The following is a 22,098-nucleotide window of genomic DNA, read 5'->3' as shown; positions in this document are numbered from 1 at the left end:
TTTCACATTAAAGAACACAGTCTTTGTTTCAACTCATCAGGCTGGTCTGAATAGCAGGCACTGCACTAAATTGCCTTTTTTAGACAATGTATAGTTTGCTTTGGATGGATAGTGTATGTTCTGGCTGCCATTATCAATAACTCATACATTGTCCTCCGCTGGGGCTGCTGTTTGTTTAACATTAAAGTTGCTCAGCCTGCTTCACACCAGGCGCAGGCCTGTGCCTAAAGTCCCGAAAAGCCCAACCACTTCAAAGATCTCACAGTGAGTTCCAAAAGAACAATAAACAAGATCTGCTTTAAACCTGCAGTAGGAAAGCGATAAGGGGACCAGACAACTGATCCTCTCAATTGCTGCGCTATGTTAAAACGTGCATCTGAGAAAAGGAGCTCTTTGTGCAGCATCTTGGAATTATTAGGGACTGGTAGTTTTAAAAATAATTCAATTAGCAGCATTTTAATAGGATGATAACGACTGGCAAAATAGAGGTGATGGATCTGCACATTCAGACCGTATGCAAAGCTGAGTGACAAGAGCAGACTGATGGCAGCTTTTCTTTTCTTTTTCTGTATTAGAGAACTGCTGGGATTAAACAGCTTTGCACAGAAAGTCAGTTCATCATTATTTCTTCTCATAGCAAAGGTGGAACCCTGTGACTGAGTTACAAAGAAGGGCAAATGTGGTGCGTAAGCTCAGTAGGTTTTGGGGATGGAGGGAGACCAGCACCCAGGAAGCCCCTGACCCACACCTTCACAGGAGCAGAGCAGGATTCCAGTCAAACACCATAGGAGCAGGAAGAGGGGGCTGGGTAACATGTTTGGCCCCCCTGCAGCATCATAGGGGTGATGGCTAGAACCCCAGAAGCAGAAAATACAGGAGAGTACAGGCTAGAGTGCAACACTGCAGCAATGTTAGTATTTGCTGCAGTGTATTGCCACCAAATTGGCAGGATGGCTCTGAAAACCCTCCTCTTGTCTGAGTTCGCTCCCCTCCCCCATCTGTTGTAAGGGCTGGTGTGGGTGGCAGCAGGAGTAAGGGTAGATAATCCATCTATTCAGCAGTCTAGCTCAGATTATATCTTCTAAAACAACCTACATTTTCTAGCGTCCCGGCTTTCCTGCAGTAAAATAACGAGGCCTGATTTTTATCGCACTTGCACCGCTGTAGATCAGCACTAGCTCCCAGGACATCCGTGGATTTGCACCAGAGCAAAACTGGCGTAGGTGAGAGGAGATTCAGGCCCCATTGTGTTTTCTGCTAAAGGTTGGAGAGGCAAACGATCTCTCCTTGTCCAGTGGGATTAAGGTCTGTAAACTCACTACTTCTGATCCCTTTGACAGTCTTCAATATGGCTGATGCCGGAGATTCTGAACAAGCAGCGTTCGTTGAGCAGTTCTGACTTAAATTGACTTTAATTCTTTTTTAGGGAAGAGGAATTTACTGTTAGTTTTCAGTTATCTCTGGTCGATGCCATAGAAATCAGGAATTGTTCATCTCTCCTCAATTGTGAGGGGAAATCTGTTGTATTGGATATTTCCCAAATGACCAATAGAATCTAGTGACAAAAGTTAGTTCTTTAGGGTCCAGTTAAGAGAAGTTGCAATGAAGGGCATGTTAAGAAGGATAACTGCTTTGGGGTGGGGCTTTCAGAAGGGTTCAGGGTGTGCCTTATTATGTTCCCATTGTGACTGATTTTGAGAATCCCACCTTTCTTGTTTAGGAAATCTTTTTTAAGTTATATTTAAATGTGTGCTTTTCAATGTATGGATTTAGCCAGAGATTAGATAGGTGCAACTGGGAATAAATGTAAATAAATGCATTAAAATAACATAAATTCTTTCTTCTGAGACACATACATCTGAGAAGCATAATTGAGGCCTTTTATTTTTCTTTGTTTGTTCTAAACCAGCAGTGAGGCTGATGTAGCTCAGTTCCTGATGCTTGCAGAGAAGACATTATTAATGCCAACACTGAACTAATACACTGACCTATTAGAATTGCTTAAAGCAAATGACCTGCTGATGCACAGATATATTGCAGGCTCTCTGAGACCTTGAATTCAAATTAATGGGCCAGAGCCTCAGCTGCTGTAAATTGACTTCAGTGAGGTATGTAAATTGACAACAGCTGAGGAGCTGGCCCAATAATTTTTGAGCTATTTCTTACCATATTGACCTTTATTCTAATTTAAGATGAATGAAGCAGCATTCTCAGGAGTGATTCTGAAAGGAAATGTGGAGAGAGATAGGAATGAGCTTAAATAGTATTTCAGTACAATGAAGTAGTAAGACAGCATTGGCTTGTAATAGTATAATTTTGTTTGGAGTTAATTTTTAATACACAGTGCTTAATACAGTAAAAATAATCCTGGTCTCTATATTCGCATCTTTCAGCCGCCAGTATTTGAAGTTTGTTTGTATTTGTGCTCAACAATGACACATGGATTTAAATTATAAAGAAGGCTGACTTCATAGAATAAAGACAGTCAAAGTGAGCGTATGTAATTCCAGTTATTGAACAGCTTTTTAGACTTGTCTTCCTACTAGATCAAAGCATATTGATTGTCACACATGCATATTCTTGCTGGGGAAAAAAATCATACCTCTCAAGTGGCAAAACAGAACAGTGCACATGGTACATACTTGTATAATCCTTAAGGGTCAGACTCTGCAACCCTTGCTTACTCACGTGAGTAGTCCCCATTGACTTCAGTGGAGACTGTTTACAGGAGAGTTACTAAAGCTGTATCTAAACAAGTAAATTCCAGCAATTTAGGTAAATTGTTTTAGAAGCCAATTTACTTAAATAGGCACAACCTCCTTGTTTAGATGCTCATGTTTTTGGTTGAGTGCCCCAAAACAATTTACTTTAAATTGATTCCTTACTGACTTAATTAAATTGCTACCACTTTTTTTGTAGACAAAGTCTTAGTCTAAAGATTGTAGCATATAGTCCTAAAATGTTGCCAGTGCTGTAGTTTTGAAAGAAAGGTAGTTTGTTCTGCAGTGTTAGTAAGATTGGTAAGAAGAATAAGTTTATTACAACAAAGTTGTAGACATGCATGTTCTAGAGGAGACATGCCCATTTTTGGAGAGCTTACAAGCTCAAGTTTCTAAAGACTAAAAGATTCTGTATTGACTACATAAAATTAGCACATTCATTAACTGTTACATTCCCAAAGGTTTTCCTATCCAGTCTTCTTTATTGATGGAAGCCATTCCTCAGCTTGGAATGAAACAGTTTTTAAAGATTATATAATCTAATTAACTTTTTGGCATCTTTAAATATTATAGCATTATTTTTTAAAAAGTCAACCTGAACCTTGACAGCAAGGAATAGATTTTCTCACTCTGTAGTTCTCTAGAATAAGATATTCCAGGTCACCTCTGTGATTTATGAGGGGCAAGATTTTTTAAAATGCATTTAGGCACTTAAAGATGCAGATATAACACCCATTGAAATAAAATGGAAATCAATGAGTGTTAGGCACTTAATCTTGCTTAGGTGCTTTTGGAAATCCCACTAGGCATCTGTCTGCACCTTTAGGCTCCTTAGAGTTCCTGCATAAATCTGAATGGTGGGCTCCTAAGTCAGTTTGTTACTTTTGGAAAATACCCTGGTTATTAATTTTTTCTTCAAGTGATGGTCCCTATGAGTACGTGGGTTCGCATGTGTGCCATGCATCTGAGTCCAGAAGTTCTTCAAAGCAGTGTCGGTCGGCGCGCACCCATGGTTCCTATCTATACTACACATGTGGGTATGCATGCGCCTGAGTCTGGCTGTTCTTTAAAGCAGTGTCCGTTGGCCCACATATGCAGCAGCTCGCCTCGTGCTCCCAACCAAGGGTACAACACCTCTCCAGTTTCTTCTCACAACCGCATGGCCTGAGTTGGAATTGTGTCCTCCTGCACTTCGTTGCATAATCTATATAGAAACCATGTGGAATTAGTTATTTTCTTAGATTAGTAGTTAATAGTTAAAGAGTAGTTTATACTATAGCATAGAGTATTTTTTTTTCCGCAGTTGGGGAAATCTCCACCCCCAGCTCAGAGTCCTGGAATTCAAGAATTGCATCTTGACCTCAATCCTTCTCCATCTGTGACAAGCATCAATGCTGCATTACTGTCTGGGTGAGGCGCATATCTCTGCAAAGTGCCGTGTCTGTTGCTCCTTCACACCCAGACCTTGAGAAGCCCAAGAGCTTCGCCTACGGAAGCACCTGTTGGAGAAGGCTATGAGGCCCCTCTCTGATCCGGGCCAGGGAGACCCCCCCCTCCCCCCGCTGTACATGGGCCTCAACTGCATCAATACATTAAGATAACGTGCCTTGGAGAGGAGCCATCACAACTAAGCCCAAGGACTCTTCTTCCCGGGCTCCCCATGAGAGCAGAGGGCTCTCTCATGGGCACAAGAACAAATCCCCGGTGAGGACCATCCATAAGAAACATGCTTCTTCCCTGACCCAGTCCAGGTCAGGTGAGATGTCGCGAGTGGAACCTAAGGAACTGCCTCAGATGAAGAGCCCCAGATCCGAGGGCAAGACACATAAAAAGAAAGATCTGTTGGTCACCTCAGTACCAAAGCATAAAGATAGACGCTCGATGGTTCTGACTACCAGTGCCAGATCCAGTGTCAGTGCCACCTAATCCATCTGAAGACTGTCCAGTTGCTGCAGATGCACTGGATCCATCAGACTCATGTGAACCCCTCAGATACCAGGGCATACAGAGACTTATATAACACCTCCCTTACCCACAGCCTCCATTTCTTTCCGGCCTGGCCCTCCCCAGGGATGTCCTTACTCTGGAAGAGGAGCCTTCATCACTGTCCCGGGAGCTGTCTCACCTCTGACCATCCAGCAGGAGTGCCCCTACTAGTGCAGCAGTTCTTAGATTCAGAAGAATCAGAGGAAAAGGCTACACTGGTGTCTCTGCAGCGGCCATTGAGCCCTGATAGACAGTCAAGGGGTTACTCTCACCATTCTGCGAGGTACGCCGCTGGTACCAATTTCCTTGGGGTCCCCCACAACCAATCAATACTTATTACTGGCCTTACTGGGATCCGCAGGATCCTTATGGCAGGCGTCTGGGGCCCCTCAGGAGTTGTACTGCTCCCTCTTGTCAGCCGGTTCTGTCAGTATACGAGGAGCAAGAGGTGGAACCGGATCCTCAGGTACCGACAGGTTCCAATGGGTGCCTCTTCATCTTCCTCAGATGAAGTGGTCACTCCTCCTTCACCTTCTCTGCCAAATGACAATCACCAGTACCAGGAGCTGTTACGAAGAGTGGCCAGTGATCTACAGATCCCATTAGAGGAGATCTAGGACCCTTAATACTGGCTCCTGGGCACCTTGAAGCCCCAGGGACCGAGTAAAGTTTCTCTACCCATCAGTGAGGTCATTACTAGAACTGGCTAGAGCAGTATGGCATGCTCTAGCATCTTGTGCCCCTACACTGAAAAAGGGACAAGTGATGAGATGTTGTTCCTGCAAAAGGGGCTGAATTCTTATTCTTTCATCCTGCCCCCAACTTGCTAGTAGTGCAGGTGGCTCCTGAAAGGGCTAGATCATGCTGTCAAAGGGCCACCCTGGCAAATAAAGGCTCTAAAAGACTTGACCTCCTGAGGAAGGAAATTGTCTCCTCCACCGGGTTCCAATTTTGTGTCACTAACTACCAAGCATTGTTAGCAAAATACGATTTTAATATCTATTTCAGGCTTGTGGACTTCACAGACAAGCTTTCCACAGAGGACAGGGTGCAATTTCAGCCCTTTTAGATGAGGGGAAGCTAGGGGCAAAGGTGGCACTCCAGACTTCAGTGGATGCTGCAGACACAGCTTCCAGTGGTTTGACTGCTGATCTAGTCACAAGGAGGAACTCCTGGCTGCAATCATCAGGGTTTCCCAGGGAGGTCCAAAACACCATCCGGGACCTCCCTGTTGTCGAGTCAAATCTCTTTTAATGAGCAATCAGATGAGTCCCTGCACTCACTAAAAGACAAGATTGACTCTGGGTTCCCCGGGGATTTATACTCTGGCCCCAGGAGGAAACACCAGAGGCAACCCTATAAACGCAGGCCACCCCCTCCTCCTGCAGCTTATTACCAGTGCATAAGCCACTGCACAAACATCAAAAAGATTCAGAGGTCTCACTTCTCAGCCCCCTGTATTTCCTCAGCCTCTACTCATTCTCAGTCATCAGCCAAGAGCTACTTTTGACATATTGGTCAAGACCTGTGTACCACCTCATCTTACATTCTTCACCCACAAGATCACTATGGACAGCTGGGTTCTAGAGATTATCTGCCAGGGATACTTCATTCCCTCCTCACAAACCCCCTTTCCAATCCCTCTTCAGGGACCACTCTCACAAGGTAATTCTTCAGTGGGAAACAGAAAGCCTCTTACTCCAAGGGGCAATAGAGTGCATCCTGCCTTATTACCGTGGAAGAGGATTCTACTCCCCATATTTCCTAATTCCCCAAAGAGGCGGCGGGGGAGACCCCTCCTGGACTTTTAGCAACATGTGACCTCCAGAAGAAGAAGGGGGAATGTCCGGGTTCCAGCAACGCAGACACAGGTAACTAACCGCTTTCATGTTCTCTCCACAGGTACCATTGTGGAGAGTGGACCAGATGATATGTCTGGGGGGAGAAAGCAGAAGGAGACTCTGCTGGTTGGAAGGCATGAGATGCACTGTCCTGAGATTGGGGGTTCCACGACCACCACTCCCAAGAGAAGGAGGCGGGTAGTGGTGGTCGGGGACTCTCTCCTCCGGGGGACTGAGTCATCTATCTGCCGCCCTGACCGGGAAAACCGAGAAGTCTGCTGCTTGCCAGGGGCTAAGATTCGCGATGTGATGGAGCGACTGCCGAGACTCATCAAGCCCTTGGATCGCTACCCCTTCCTGCTTCTCCACGTGGGCACCAATGATACTGCCAAGAATGACCTTGAGCGGATCACTGCGGACTACGTGGCTCTGGGAAGAAGGATAAAGGAGTTTGAGGCACAAGTAGTGTTCTCGTCCATCCTCCCCGTGGAAGGAAAAGGCCTGGGTAGGGACCGTCGAATCGTGGAAGTCAACGAATGGCTATGCAGGTGGTGTCGGAGAGAAGGCTTTGGATTCTTTGACCATGGGATGCTGTTCCATGAAGGAGGAGTGCTGGGCAGAGACGGGCTCCATCTTACGAAGAGAGGGAAGAGCATCTTTGCAAGCAGGCTGGCTAACCTAGTGAGGAGGGCTTTAAACTAGGTTCACCGGGGGAAGGAGACCAAAGCCCTGAGGAAAGCGGGATACCGGGAGGAAGCACAGGCAGGAACATCTGTGGGGGAGGGCTCCTGCCTCATACTGAGAATGAGGGGCGATCAGCAGGTTATCTCAAGTGCTTATATACGAATGCACAAAGCCTTGGAAACAAGCAGGAAGAACTGGAGGTCCTGGTGATGTCAAGGAATTATGACGTGATTGGAATAACAGAGACTTGGTGGGATAACTCACATGACTGGAGTACTGTCATGGATGGTTATAAACTGTTCAGGAAGGACAGGCAGGGCAGAAAAGGTGGGGGAGTAGCACTGTATGTAAGGGAGCAGTATGACTGCTCAGAGCTCCGATACGAAACTGCAGAAAAACCTGAGTGTCTCTGGATTAAGTTTAGAAGTGTGAGCAACAAGAGTGATGTAGTGGTGGGAGTCTGCTATAGACCACCAGACCAGGGGGATGAGGTGGATGAGGCTTTCTTCTGGCAACTCGCAGAAGCTACTAGATCGCACGCCCTGATTCTCATGGGTGACTTTAATTTTCCTGATATCTGCTAGGAGAGCAATACAGCAGTGCATAGACAATCCAGGAAGTTTTTGGAAAGCGTAGGGGACAATTTCCTGGTGCAAGTGCTAGAGGAGCCAACTAGGGGGGGAGCTTTTCTTGACCTGCTGCTCACAAACCGGGAAGAATTAGTGGGGGAAGCAAAAGTGGATGGGAATCTGGGAGGCAGTGACCACAAGTTGGTTGAGTTCAGGATCCTGACACAGGGAAGAAAGGTAAGCAGCAGGATACGGACCCTGGACTTCAGGAAAGCAGACTTCGACTCCCTCAGGGAACGGATGGGTAGGATCCCCTGGGGGACTAACATGAAGGGGAAAGGAGTCAAGGAGAGCTGGCTGTATTTCAAGGAATCCCTGTTGAGGTTACAGGGACAAACCATCCCGATGAGTCGAAAGAATAGTAAATATGGCAAGTGACTAGCTTGGCTTAACGGTGAAATCCTAGCGGATCTTAAACATAAAAAAGAAGCTTACAAGAAGTGGAAGGTTGGACATATGACCAGGGAAGAGTATAAAAATATTGCTCGGGCTTGCAGGAGTGAAATCAGGAAGGCCAAATCGCACCTGGAGCTGCAGCTAGCAAGAGATGTCAAGAGTAACAAGAAGGGTTTCTTCAGGTATGTTGGCAACAAGAAGAAAGCCAAGGAAAGTGTGGGCCCCTTACTGAATGAGGGAGGCAACCTAGTGACAGAGGATGTGGAAAAAGCTAATATACTCAATGCTTTTTTTGCCTCTGTCTTCACTAACAAGGTCAGCTCCCAGACCGCTGCGCTGGGCATCACAGCATGGGGAGTAGATGACCAGCCCTCTGTGGAGAAAGAGGTGGTTAGGGACTATTTAGAAAAGCTGGACGTGCACAAGTCCATGGGGCCGGACGAGTTGCATCCGAGAGTGCTAAAGGAATTGGCGGCTGTGATTGCAGAGCCATTGGCCATTATCTTTGAAAACTCGTGGCGAATGGGGGAAGTCCCAGATGACTGGAAAAAGGCTAATGTAGTGCCAATCTTTAAAAAAGGGAAGAAGGAGGATCCTGGGAACTACAGGCCAGTCAGCCTCACCTCAGTCCCCAGAAAAATCATGGAGCAGGTCCTCAAAGAATCAATCCTGAAGCACTTACATGAGAGGAAAGTGATCAGGAACAGTCAGCATGGATTCACCAAGGGAAGGTCATACTGACTAATCTAATCGCCTTTTATGATGAGATTACTGGTTCTGTGGATGAAGGGAAAGCAGTGGATGTATTGTTTCTTGACTTTAGCAAAGCTTTTGACACGGTCTCCCACAGTATTCTTGTCAGCAAGTTAAAGAAGTATGGGCTGGATGAATGCACTATAAGGTGGGTAGAAAGTTGGCTAGATTGTCGGGCTCAACGGATAGTGATCAACGGCTCCTTATCTAGTTGGCAGCCGGTGTCAAGTGGAGTGCCCCAAGGGTCAGTCCTGGAGCCGGTTTTGTTCAATATCTTCATAAATGATCTGGAGGATGGTGTGGATTGCACTCTCAGCAAATTTGCGGATGATACTAAACTAGGAGGAGTGGTAGATACGCTGGAGGGTAGGGATAGGATACAGAGGGACTAGACAAATTGGAGGATTGGGCCAAAAGAAATCTGATGAGGTTCAATAAGGATAAGTGCAGGGTCCTGCACTTAGGATGGAAGAACCCAATGCACCGCTACAGACTAGGGACCGAATGGCTAGGCAGCAGTTCTTGGAGAAGGACCTAGGGGTGACAGTGGACGAGAAGCTGGATATGAGTCAGCAGTGTGCCCTTGTTGCCAAGAAGGCCAGTGGCATTTTGGGATGTATAAGTAGGGGCATAGCGAGCAGATTGAGGGACGTGATCGTTCCCCTCTATTCGACATCGGTGAGGCCTTATCTGGGGTACTGTGTCCAGTTTTGGGCCCCACACTACAAGAAGGATGTGGATAAATTGGAGAGAGTCCAGCGAAGGGCAACAAAAATTATTAGGGGTCTGGAACACATGACTTATGAGGAGAGGCTGAGGGAACTGGGATTGTTAAGTCTGCGGAAGAGAAGAATGAGGGGGGATTTGATAGCTGCTTTCAACTACCTGAGAGGTGGTTCCAGAGAGGATGGTTCTAGACTATTCTCAGTGGTAGAAGAGGACAGGACAAGGAGTAATGGTCTCAAGTTGCAGTGGGGGAGGTTTAGGTTGGATATTAGGAAAAACTTCTTCACTAGGAGGATGGTGAAACACTGGAATGCGTTACCTAGGGAGGTGATAGAATCTCCTTCCTTAGAAGTTTTTAAGGTCAGGCTTGACAAAGCCCTGGCTGGGATGATTTAATTGGGGATTGGTCCTGCTTTGAGCAGGGGGTTGGACTAGATGACCTCCTGAGGTCGCTACCAACCCTGGTATTCTATGATTCTATGAACTCAGTGTCTTTATTCTAAAACTGAAGTTCCGGATGATTGCACTGGCATCTATAATCCCCTCTGTTCCAGAAGGGGTTCATAGTTCTTGACATGAAGGACACATATATTTCCATGTGGACATTCACACAGGAATTTCCTGCATGTTATAGTAGGCCAGGAATACTTCCAGTTTTGAGTCCTCCCCTTTGGGCTGGCTACAGCACCCAGAGTAATTACAAAGCTTTTCTCTATGATTGCAGCCCAGTTGACATGCCAGGACTATACCTGGACGATTTGCTCCTGGTAGGCCAATCTCATCAGGAGGTCAGGTCAGTGACAAGCATTCTGATACAACTTTTAACAGCCCCAGGTATTTGCATAAATGAAGAAAAGTCTGTTTTGTGACCCACAACTTTTCAGTTGGACTCGATTTCTGCAGGAACGTTCCTCCCCTCAGAAAGGTTTCATGCACTGAGCACCCTGATTGACCACATCACTCACAGATCACAAGCCACAGTGCACAAGTGCTTCTCACTGTTAGGCCACTCAACCTATCAATGAAGCAAGGACCATATCAACTCCAGACTGCACTTACGGTACCTGCAAGTACAAGCAAGGACCATATCAACTCCAGGGTAGTCGTTCCTCCCAGAGTTGTCTCCTCTCTAACTTGGTGGTCAAAACAGGAAGAGGTCATGATGGGAATACCCTTCAGCCCTCCCAGCCCCAGGGGCATCACTGGGATGGACACCTCCCTTCTGGGGTAGGCTGCTCACTTGGACAATCACACTGCTCAGGGTACCTGTACCCCATGAGTAGCCTGGCTACATATAAATTTACTGGAACTGAGGGTGGTCTTTCTGCTTATATGCTTGCTACATATTCAGATAATGTCAGACAATATCACCACTGTATAAACAAACCGGGAGGAGCGAGATCTCCTCCCCTCATCCAGGAGGCAGTCAGGCTTTGGAACAGGTGCATCAGGAACTGTGTCATAATACAAGCTGTGTACCTTCCCAGTATTGACAGCTCCTTGGCAGGCAAACTAAGCAGAAGCGTCTCAATAGCCTATGAGTGGGAGATTCATGACAGAGTCCTGAACAAGATACTGTATATATATACTATCTGTATTCCACTACCTGCCCTCCATCCTCTTTGCTTCAGATCCTATTAGATTGTGGTAAGAGGAACTGGAGAGGGGTCGACCCACATTGCCTCTTATGCCCGTAGTTGGGAGTACGAGGCGAGCTACTGCACACGTATGGACCAACGGGCACAGCTTTGAAGAACAGCCAGACTCGGGCGCGTGCATACCTCCATGTATAGTATGGATAGGGACCACACATCTCGAAGAACTTCCAGTTACAGTAAGTAACCTCCACTTACATGATATCATATGTTGTTTGCCTCTTCCTGTTCTATCACAATGATGTTAAAGGTTTTCATTGTATCCACTTTTAGAACAATGGTGTGTTCATAGATTTCATTTCTGTAGTTAATTTTATCACAGATGTGAGGTCATGTTAATTTCTGCAGTTAATTTTATCACAGATATGTGGCCATGATTTGTGAGTCTCACAAGCAAACGTGTGCTTAGAGTACCTCATTTTAAATTTATCTTTTCAGTTTTATCATTTAAATTTATCGGTATGTATGTATTTCTTTGTTTTTCTTGGGCTTTTCTTTTGAATATCATAAAGAGTTAATGAAGACACATTATTCAGTCATTCCTATGGAATGCAATTGAAAAGTGTAACTCATTTCACTCTTGTCTGTGCCTGTTAATTGTTGGTTTCAGAAGGATATACTAAAAAAATAATTGTTAATAAAAAAAAAACAGGAATGCAACTGAGCGAATGCTTTGCACAAGACTTTGCCTGCCAGCCGACTCTGGCAAACAGAAATCAACTGTTTATATATGGGTGTGACCTTGTTTGAACAGAATCCACATAGTGATTCAAACATGTATATTCCTCCTAAAAGTGCTTACTTGGATCTGCTTTAAGGATAAAGTTTTCTGCCCTAGCTTTTATTCACTCATGCTGGGTTCTAGCCACTTTTCAAGAAAATGTTGGAATGTTGCATGTGTTGAGATCAGAGAAATGGTTTATCGTTTCAGGCTGGAGTTTTCAAAGGAGCCTAAGGAAGTTAGGGACCCAACCCACATTGAAATTCACAAGTGGCATGAAGAGGACACAACTCATTGACTTTAATGGAATAGTACCCTTTTAAACTTGCAGAAAATGTGTTTGCTTATCCTTAGTGTATGCTTAGGCTGCTATCGGTGTTGGGTATTTCTTCATATCAGTTTTCAGAGGCCTTATGAAGGAAGCCTTTGTCAGATGAAAATTATTCATTTGGAATGATGTGAAGCATGAAAAAATGCAATTCCTACCAGGATGGGAACAGTGTGAGAAGTTCACAGCGGGTAGGTAGAAGATGCTCAGATGGACACTATGAAGCCCAGACCCAGGACAAACTAGAAGACATGTTTTAGGAACAAGCTCAAAAGCCCTGTTAATTAAATGGCAACTTTTTGGATCAGGTCTAAAGAGCTCAAGTCCAAGTTTGCTGAGATCGAGCCTCTGAGCATCAGCTGTCGGTTTGGAACCACGCGTGAGCATTAACATTCATACTAACAAAATAATAAACGTCTTTGGATTCCACAATTTAACATTATCTGCCTTTTTTAAGGTAAAGCAGTGGTTATAAAACTTGAAGTGTTAAAACAAACAGTCTTCTTTGCATGCACAGTACACACTTTCCATACATTATCATAACATTTTTAATTACAGATCCCATGCAGGGACCAATTATGTAATTCCCAATAGGAACAAGTTCATTTTGTTGAATAATAATGTGGTTATCGTCAGAGTTACATGATGCTATATCACTGGATAGGAGAATAGTTCCACTGAGTGAAATAATTCCTATTTTTTTAATCCCATATTAGAAATCTTTAGCTTCTTGGGTAATTGCCTAATTAGGGGGAAATAGTATAGGCTTAGTGGTGCTGCAAATGGTTTTGCTAGAGCCTTGTGATACATCACAAGGGGTTACGAGACGTCCCACAGTAACATCACCGAGTAAAATGGAGCTCCTCTGTAATCTCATAATGTCTTGAGATATAAGGCAGGGCACATCCAAAGAGCCAGAGGCCCTGTGCAGGGGGCTGGAAGGGCAGGAGAGAGGTCATACGAATCCTCTTCCTATTGCACATCTTGCACCAGGGCACTCAGGAACTGCTCCCTCTGAGCCTCTCTGAGGACACAAATTGCCTAAAGGGGGCAAGAATAAGGCAGGGCCATGGTTCCATCTACCTTTCCCCATCTGCTACAGCAGCAGCTTGAAGATCTGGCCAGGCATGCTGAAGGGGAGTAGATTGTGTGAGTGAAGCGTTCTCACTCCCCAGGGGTTGTGGGATGCTGCCACTCCACTCCATGGCTAAATGCCAATGTCTAGCTCGGTGACAGCTGTAGTCACCAGTTATAGCCGTAGTCAATGGAGTTATTGTATATTGTGATATCTTTTAACATTCCTTAGAAGGCAGCTTGTGCCACCACTTAAGCATTTTTTCCAATCACATAATTACTTAATAGACTGAAATATTTATCAAGTGTGCAGCCTAATTACCCCATAGATGAGAATAACCCTGAATGCTCCCCTGGGAGCCTAGCACATGGCTAATTACAGTTTTATAATTAGCCATGTGGTAGGCTTGGAAGAAGCATCCAGGAAGCCTGCTAAGCCACAAGCAGCAAAGTAGAGAGGGGGGAAGGTTAGACAACTCTTGTAGCAGCAAGGTAGGTAGTCGGTAAGGCAGTAGAGTGAAGCACAAAAGGGCCAGATGGTGTCCAAGTAATGATGGTTGAACATGATAAGGTTAGGGCCAGGGTTAAGTCATGGGGGGAAAGTTATTTTTAACCCAAATTCCTTTTGTTAGTGAGCTATTTAGAATGGTGAAAGTTTTATTATCTTTACACTCAAGAAATGAATGATCACCTACCCAGGACAGAGCAGCAACTTACTCACGTTGGAGAGCTGAAATGAAAGTAGGCTACTTATGTGACTATCTGCTGTCCCATGTTCGTGAGGGGCTGACAGTCTGTCCCAGATTTCTCTGACAATTTTTTATATTGGGAGCTGGATGCTAGCACAGGGCCAGATTCTGCAACTGTTACTCCCAGATTCTGTTGCTCAGAGGTTTGGGAATGTCAATAGCAGTCCTGGCAGAGATGGATTAATGGGCAGAGTGCAGGTGATATGATCAGTGTGGTCCCCACTGAAATGAAACAAAGCAACTGTTTAACAGCATACTATATAAATATAAATAATATTTTAGAACAAGTGTGTCCAACTGAAAGCACAGTATGGATTCAGGTTGGCGTAATATAAAGCCTAGCTCTAATTTGTTCAGGACATGGGAAATAAACAAACAGAAATAAAATTATACTTTTGATGACAACAAGTGAACAGGACCTTGTTTTTTCTCTTCTTAAATTCATCCTCTCCAGCCATGCAGTACTTTGCATTACATTGGATTGTTGGTTCACTATTGACTGACAAGGATGTATAATACGTACTGAATTTCTAGTACCTGTTCCCTTGAGATCTCTCATCTAATTACTGACACAGCAAAAGCCTGCTTTGGTTGTGCAAGCTGACATGACCACAGCTTGAGGCAATATGGGTGTAGGTTAATTACAGCCTTCCTTTACCATAATTTATTCACATTAATGTGATGTTGCTAACTATTAGTTTTGAAGATCTCTGGATTTCATTACAAGCACAATTCTTCTCAAAGAAAACAAAGTTAACTGAACTAAATAAACATTATAAATCTATTTAAACTGCTTTGTGTTTTTTTTAAACAGGCCACAGAAAAACAGAGACAAGCCTCATTAATTTGCAGAGAAAAGCATCATTTAAAACATTATTTATGACTGTTTGACTGTGCAATTAATTACCTTTCTTCTGGCAGGCAATGTAATGAGCCCGTATCTGTAATACTCACTTTAATGAGCCTGTATGTTGGAAAATGAGGATTTCACATTGTAATGCTTGCCTTCCTCCTTGCTTTAAAGAGATTTAGCACAACTTTTAATTAATGATACAGTTTCCAAAAGTGGTTGGCGTTTACTGTAATTCTTGAGAATAAGCTCTTGTGTTCTAATGCTTCCTCTGTGTGTGTGTGTGTGTGTGTGTTAATGGGGGTTACTAAATTATGATAGCAATATTTTGGTGACTCCTTTTTTTACAGTAGCATGAACTACTATACTCTAGTGTTAATATAGACAGGTTTCAGAGCAGCAACTGTGTTAGTCTATATTCGCAAAAAGAAAAGGAGGACTTGTGGCACCTTAGAGACTAGCAAATTTATTTGAGCATAAGCTTTCGTGAGCTACAGCTCACTTCATTGGATGCATTCAGTGGAAAATACAGTGGGGAGATTTATATACATAGAGAACATGAAACAATGGGTGTTACCATACACACTGTAATGAGAGTGATCACTTAAGATGAGCTATTAGCAGCAGGAGAGCGGGGGGGGGGGCGCGGGGGAGTGGAAATCTTTTGTAGTGATAATCAAGGTGGGCCGTTTCTAGCAGTTGACAAGAACATCTGAGGAACAATGGGGGGGGGGCGGGAGGGAAATAAACATGGGGAAATAGTTTTACTTTGTGTAATGACCACTCCCAGTCTTTATTCAAGCCTAAGTTAATTGTATCCAGTTTGCAAATTAATTCCAATTCAGCAGTCTCTCATTGGAGTCTGTTTTTGAAATTTTTTTGTTGAAGAATTGCAACTTTTAGTTCTATAATGTGCAGGTGAACAAGCCTCTGATAGTGTGGCTGATGTGATTAGGCCCTATGATGGTGTCCCCTGAATAGATATGTGGACACAGTTGGCAACGGGCTTTTTTGCAAGGATAGGTTCCTGGGTTAGTGGTTCTGGTGTGTGGTTGCTGGTGAGTATTTGTTTCAGGTTGGGGGGCTGTCTGTAAGCAAGGACTGGCCTGTCTCCCAAGATCTGTGAGAGTGATGGGTCATCCTTCAGGATAGGTTGTAGATCCTTGATGATCCGCTGGAGAGGTTTTAGTTGGGGGCTGAAGGTGATGGTTAGTGGCGTTCTGTTATTTTCTTTGTTGGGCCTGTCCTGTAGTAGGTGACTTCTGGGTACTCTTCTGATTCTGTCAATCTGTTTCTTCACTTCAGCGGGTGGGTATTGTAGTTTTAAGAACGCCTGATAGAGATCTTGTAGGTGTTTGTCTCTTTCTGAGGGGTTGGAGCAAGTGCAGTTGTATCGTAGAGCTTGGCTGTAGACAATGATCGTGTGGTGTGGTCTGGATGAAAGCTGGAAGCATGTAGGTAGGCATAGCGGTCAGTAGGTTTCCGGTATAGGATGGTGTTTATGTGACCATTGCTTATTAGCATTATAGCGTCCAGGAAGTGGATCTCTTGAGTGGACTGGTCCAGGCTGAGGTTGATGGAGGATGGTTAAGAGGTTAAGAACAACGGCAGCTCCAAGCAATCAGTTCTTTACACTGCTGTACTCCCATTGAAATCAGTAGAGTTACAGTGGGAGAATGCCAGTGTGGAGAATCAGACCCTTAGTCTCACAGGCCTATGCTCTTAGAAAAACGTGCACTTTTTGGTAAGGGCACATGCTCTGACTCAGAAGGTGGGGAAGGGAGGTCAGGAAATTTACAACCAATGTGCATCTGTACAACCACCTCTGCCCTCCATGGATGCCCTGAGATCTGCATAATTTTCCCCTCGATCTCAGGGAATCTGCATATTTTAGTGGGCTTTGCCTCCTTGCCTTTCAAGAGAAGGCAGCCCACCCCAAGAACAATCTGAAGGAAGCCAGATTGTTTAGTTTTCTAATCTTTATGCCGGTTTTTCCCATTTGATGTCAGCATGGCCCTTAGATTGTCACTTTGGGAAAGGGAGTCAGTCTTCCTCTGTATTCGGTACAGCACCAAACAAGCTGCGAGTGCACAAAAATGTCATTTGTCACTCCGTGTGCCACGGTGCAGTAGCCAGTGCCAGTGACATAAGATACAATAGCAGTGATCACACAACTCTGGTGTTTAGATTAATAAAAGATTGCGAGCATGTATGGGATAAAAACGATACCATTAAGCAATATTTTATGATACAACTGAAAATGACTAAAATACTGCAGTTCTGACAAAACCAGCCTGCGTTTCTTTAATGGTGGCTGAGTCGCACAAAACAGGGTTGGAATTTTTAACTTGCTTTTCACTGAGCCATTCCTACAAGGACTTCAGAGTCATATCACAGCCTTATAAAATACACACACACACACAAGTTTACATTCTCACTCCCCCTCACACATCAATTTTCAATTCCCCTTCTTTGGTTTGGCTATTGAGGCCAGAGAATTTCATTGAAGATAATTAATGTTCAAACAGCTGATGAGAGAGAAAATTCACTCCTAGATTTCTTTGGGACTTGTTCTCCCCAACTTCATTAGTGAAGAGCATTAAGTTCTCAGCTATAGGTAAAGTCCAACAAAATTAAAATCATATGTACTGAGAAAAATATGAATAATTTGCCATAACCTCTCTCAGTGGGTCTTTTCCCTTGGTATTTAGATCCTTCAAACTCTTGTAGACATTTATCATACACCCCCTTAGTCATCATTTGGCCAAGCTGATACATTGTTAGGTCTTTTAATCTTTCTTCATAAATCAAATTCTTCAGCCCCATGATTAGTTTTGTTACTTTTATCTGAAGTCTCTCCAGTTTGATGACATCTTTTTGGGAGCAAGTTTTTCCAGAGCTGCAGACAATTTTATAATCGCTGCTGCTGCTAGGGGGGAGCCTGGGGTAGGAGCTGGTGTTCATGAAGGGAGGGGCCTGGCATTGCTGTGGTGGAGGGACTTGGTGATCCTGAGTTGTAGGGGATAGTGCTCCAGTGGGGTGTGGGAGAATAATGCTGGGCTGAGGGGCCATGGGTATCCAAAATGGGGGTTGCAGCCAGGTTAGGCTGTTGGTGTGCCGACACTGTCATGCTGACCACTATTGTCTCATTGTTTCCTTGTACTCCCCTGTCTGTATCTTTCTGTTGTCTCTTGTCTTATACTTAGATTGAAAGCTCTTTGGGGACCATCTTCTTGTTCTGTGTTTATACAGTGCATAGCACAATGGGGTCATGGTCCATGACTGAAGCTCCTAGGTTACAGTAATTATTATTAATACTATAATAATTATTACTAATAATAGCAATAACAGGCAGGGGGAGGGAGGGTGTTCCCTTGCTCCCTTTTTCCCAGCCACACAATACAGAGTAGCAGGGTTGAGGAGCACAAGTGCAGGGGGCTGTGAAGTTAATCAGACCAACGTTTCCAAAAAGCGGCCTTTGATTTTGTAAACCTTTGTTTTGGGGAGCACAGCTTGAGACACTGAGCGGCTGATTTTCAATGTGCTGCACTCCCTCAGCTCGCAGTACTTTCAGTAGGAGTTGGTGAAAATTGGGTCTCAGTTGGGTACCCAAAATTGTCACTCTTGGTAATTGTGGATTATATCAGTTTTAGATGGTATAATCTCTACTTTATAGATGCAGTGAGCCTTAATATTTGTAAAATGCTTTGACAGAATTGAGTCCAAAATAGCTAATGGAGAATCTAAAAATTATTTTTCATTTATAGTTGAACTGTACACCTTTAGTCTTTGCAGACTTTTCTGTAAATATAATAATTAGGTATTAAGCATAACTTTATCACAGAGGTCCCCTATGTTAGCCCTATTGGCAGTATTATTTTTGTAATTCTCTCTTTTTTGCTCTGTACCTCAGTTTATGCTGAGAAAACTGGAAACATCAAATAAAAGCCCAGCTCATGTCATTTCAAATCAGCCTTATCCAACATCTCATTGTGATATGATTCTAACCCCATGTAGAAATACATTTTGCATGTAAGAGCTTAGCAGCATGGTCTCTCGTTTGTTACAAGGCTACTATTAGTGAACTATGATGGTGTCTGTTGGACTTATTATATAGATCAAGGGAGGGAAATCCAGCTCTGAAATTAAATTGATAACAATCTCTTTAAATTCCCAGATTGGCTTAAATAGGTCTCAGTATGTTCTATCATCAAGTTATATGTAGAAATATCTAAATCTCTTTCCCAAAGCCCTGGCATCTACTCAGTGGGAACTGTATTGGAAAAGTTCTCTTTTTGTACAAGTAAGCCACTGCTGTCAATTTCATTTCCCAAGAGATCTTAGCTTATTTAATTTTGATGCAGTCTTTTACAGAAGCAGTTTGGGAATTCAAATGAAAATCCCAGTACATTGTTTCATAGTGCAGGAAAGGGAGAAATAGTCCTTCTTTATGAAAGCACTTACCGTATCTTTGTATTTTCTTTTTCAAGAGGCACTTGTCCCCTGAAGAGTTCCAGGAAGTCTTCAAAATGAACATTGAAGAATTTGATCGTCTGGCACTTTGGAAGCGGAATGACCTAAAGAAAAAGGCCCTGCTTTTCTAACCTCGCTCAGACAGAAAAAAAAACAAATGTGGTTAATCAAAACAAAAATTGTCTTGCCAGCACTATCATATGCAGTTACTGTTGAACCATTGTCCAGCTTCATTGTGCTAGTGTATGTGGGAGGGAAACGACGGAAAAGATTAAATGGTAGTGCATTGGTATAGAGGTAATTTGCTGACATTGCATGACTGGCTGGTTCTGTCAGTAGCTCCTGGTCCTAGCCAGTTTACAACATACAAAGATCTAGCTTTAAATTAATTGTTGCTTGTGGTCATTGCTTGATGCAAAAGGAGATTTTAAAAGGGAAGAGAAAGAAATGTAGCTGTGACAAAAGAAATCCACCTAACATTTCATTTCAATAAGTTTTACAATAATGATGAAACTTAGAAATCCCATGACTAATGAACAGTTCTCCTACGGGGGGGATAATAGGCTATTTTTTAAAAAATGTGGTAAAGGCCAAAGAAAAGCATTTCAGCAAGTTGCAACTGTTTTTGTGTGGTACATTTTAGGAATGAAAGCAAAACTATCAAAGCACCTTAAATCTAGTTCTTACACTTTAGATGGAAGTTACTCTCTAAAAGATCACATACATCTAAATGGTAACTAGTTATGTTCAATTACAACACAAAGAGATTTTATTTTATTACAAAGTATATTGTGACAAATTACAGTTATAATGACTAAAGCATATAAAGAGACCTACTAAGAAAAGTTTTATGTCCCATTCATCAGGAAAACTAAAGCCTTATACAAAACTGGTTCAAGGGTGTAAAGTACCAGTTACTTGTGTTTTCCTAATCTTTTGGGGATTTTTTACATTTCGTGCTGATAAAAATACCATGAAATCTTAATTCTCTCTCTAGCTACATATAAAATAATATTGTTTTGTAAATATATGTTAAAGCATAAAGGCATACTTATTTCCTCCACTCTTTGGCTTTATACTTTTTAAGCCTGTAGAGCTATGGTGGCAATTCGGTAGCTGTGGAATCGTAGCGTTCAGCATAAAATATAACAAAAAAAAAAAAACAACAAAAGCTTGATGTACTCTCTCAATAATTATCAAATGGTAACCAAATAGATCTATTATCAAAACCCTTGTTCATTAATATTTGCATGTTTCTGTACAAATCAAATCAAAATCCTATGTATTATTGGTGCACCTTGAAACTTTATCTTAAATAACAAGTAAAGTTAACAAAATCTACATGTTTGATATGAGCATTAGATATTAAGATCTTTTCCAGCTGAAAGACAGTATTAAATTTAATAATTTCATATGGTCAAAAATACAGTTGCTGATGAAGAATGTTTTTAAAGTGAGTTGCTAGTTTTATGTGATACTTTTTTTTAAATGCTCTTTTAGTACATTTTTCAGCCATATGTCAGCATTCTGCATTTTTACTGTCTTGAATGTTTGTACTCATCTTCTACATCACTCTGTATTTTTGCATTTCCTTAAAGTAACTTTAATATATGCACTGCTTCACACTAGTTCAACTGGTCCAGTGATGGAGAAATTGTAGCGTTGAACATGCCTTCTTCCAATTAACATTCAAAATTCATGCTGTTGGAAATAAATATTTTCTCATGACCTAAATGTTTTGTCTGATAATACGTATGTCTAGAGAAATCATTAAAAAGGAAAACATAGCTTGATACATGTGCTAATCGTTTTAATGTATATAATTTCAAGTTGTAATGTTGCTATAGGTCTTTTCATCCCTTGATACTGACATGTAACTCTCATTAAACTTACAGGAACATAACTCCATGTTCACACATTGAGGAGAGAGGATTACTCATCATATTTAACACAGAACTGAATTCTTCAGAGTTTTCCCACTGAAGTCAGTTGAAGCTATAGATTTGCATCTCCACCCGTTGGGTGAAATTCACTCCTGTTCAGAGTGCCCACCCAACCCCTTTGCACAAATCCTCAAAATAGGGGTTAAATGGCACTTATGTAGTGCCTGGGCCCCTGCATGCCTTCTATACTTGTGTGAATTTCACGCATAGTGATACTGTAAGTCTTTAAATATACTGCCTTAATAAGCATTTCTGACACTTTCATTACACAGCTACCCTGCACATATATTTTAGTAAAGATGTTTTGCGTACCATATTGGTTAATCACTCAGTTTCCAATGAGCCTCTGACTCGTTCACAATAAGGCCATTTTACACAGACAGAACTGTTAAACCAGACTTATTGTGATGGAAGTTATGTCTACATTGCAATCAGAGGTATGATTTGCAGGTTATTTAAACATACCCATGCTTTAATCTAGCTAGCTCATTAAAACAGCAGTAGAGATGTGCTGGTAGGCTGTGCAAGCTGATCCAGTCCCCCTGGATATGTACTTGCATTGCTAGCCTG

The 22,098-nt window shown here is 42.9% G+C and overlaps 1 protein-coding gene across 13 annotated transcripts in view; it reads left to right on the top strand.

Moving 5' to 3' along the window:
* The window catches only part of ABLIM2 (actin binding LIM protein family member 2), a 217,581-nt gene extending 196,203 nt beyond the window's left edge, over window positions 1-21,378 (top strand). For 11 of the 13 annotated variants that reach the window (XM_073342610.2, XM_073342609.2, XM_073342605.2 and 8 more), the window contains one exon: window positions 19,603-21,378. In XM_073342610.2, the coding sequence (XP_073198711.1) occupies window positions 19,603-19,716 (114 nt within the window). In that variant the 3' untranslated portion in view covers window positions 19,717-21,378. Of the gene's footprint in view, window positions 1-11,366; window positions 11,570-12,321; window positions 12,997-19,602 lie in introns of those variants that run through there. The other 2 variants (XR_012158735.2, XM_073342606.2) reach the window with 2 other exon arrangements.
* The last annotated feature ends 720 nt before the right edge of the window (window positions 21,379-22,098 follow it).

The sequence above is a fragment of the Lepidochelys kempii genome, chromosome 4 (genome assembly GCF_965140285.1).
Source record: "Lepidochelys kempii isolate rLepKem1 chromosome 4, rLepKem1.hap1, whole genome shotgun sequence".
NCBI classification, from domain to species: domain Eukaryota; kingdom Metazoa; phylum Chordata; order Testudines; family Cheloniidae; genus Lepidochelys; species Lepidochelys kempii.
Note: the sequence above shows the minus strand (reverse complement) of the source record. Positions and strands in the feature narration are given on the sequence as shown.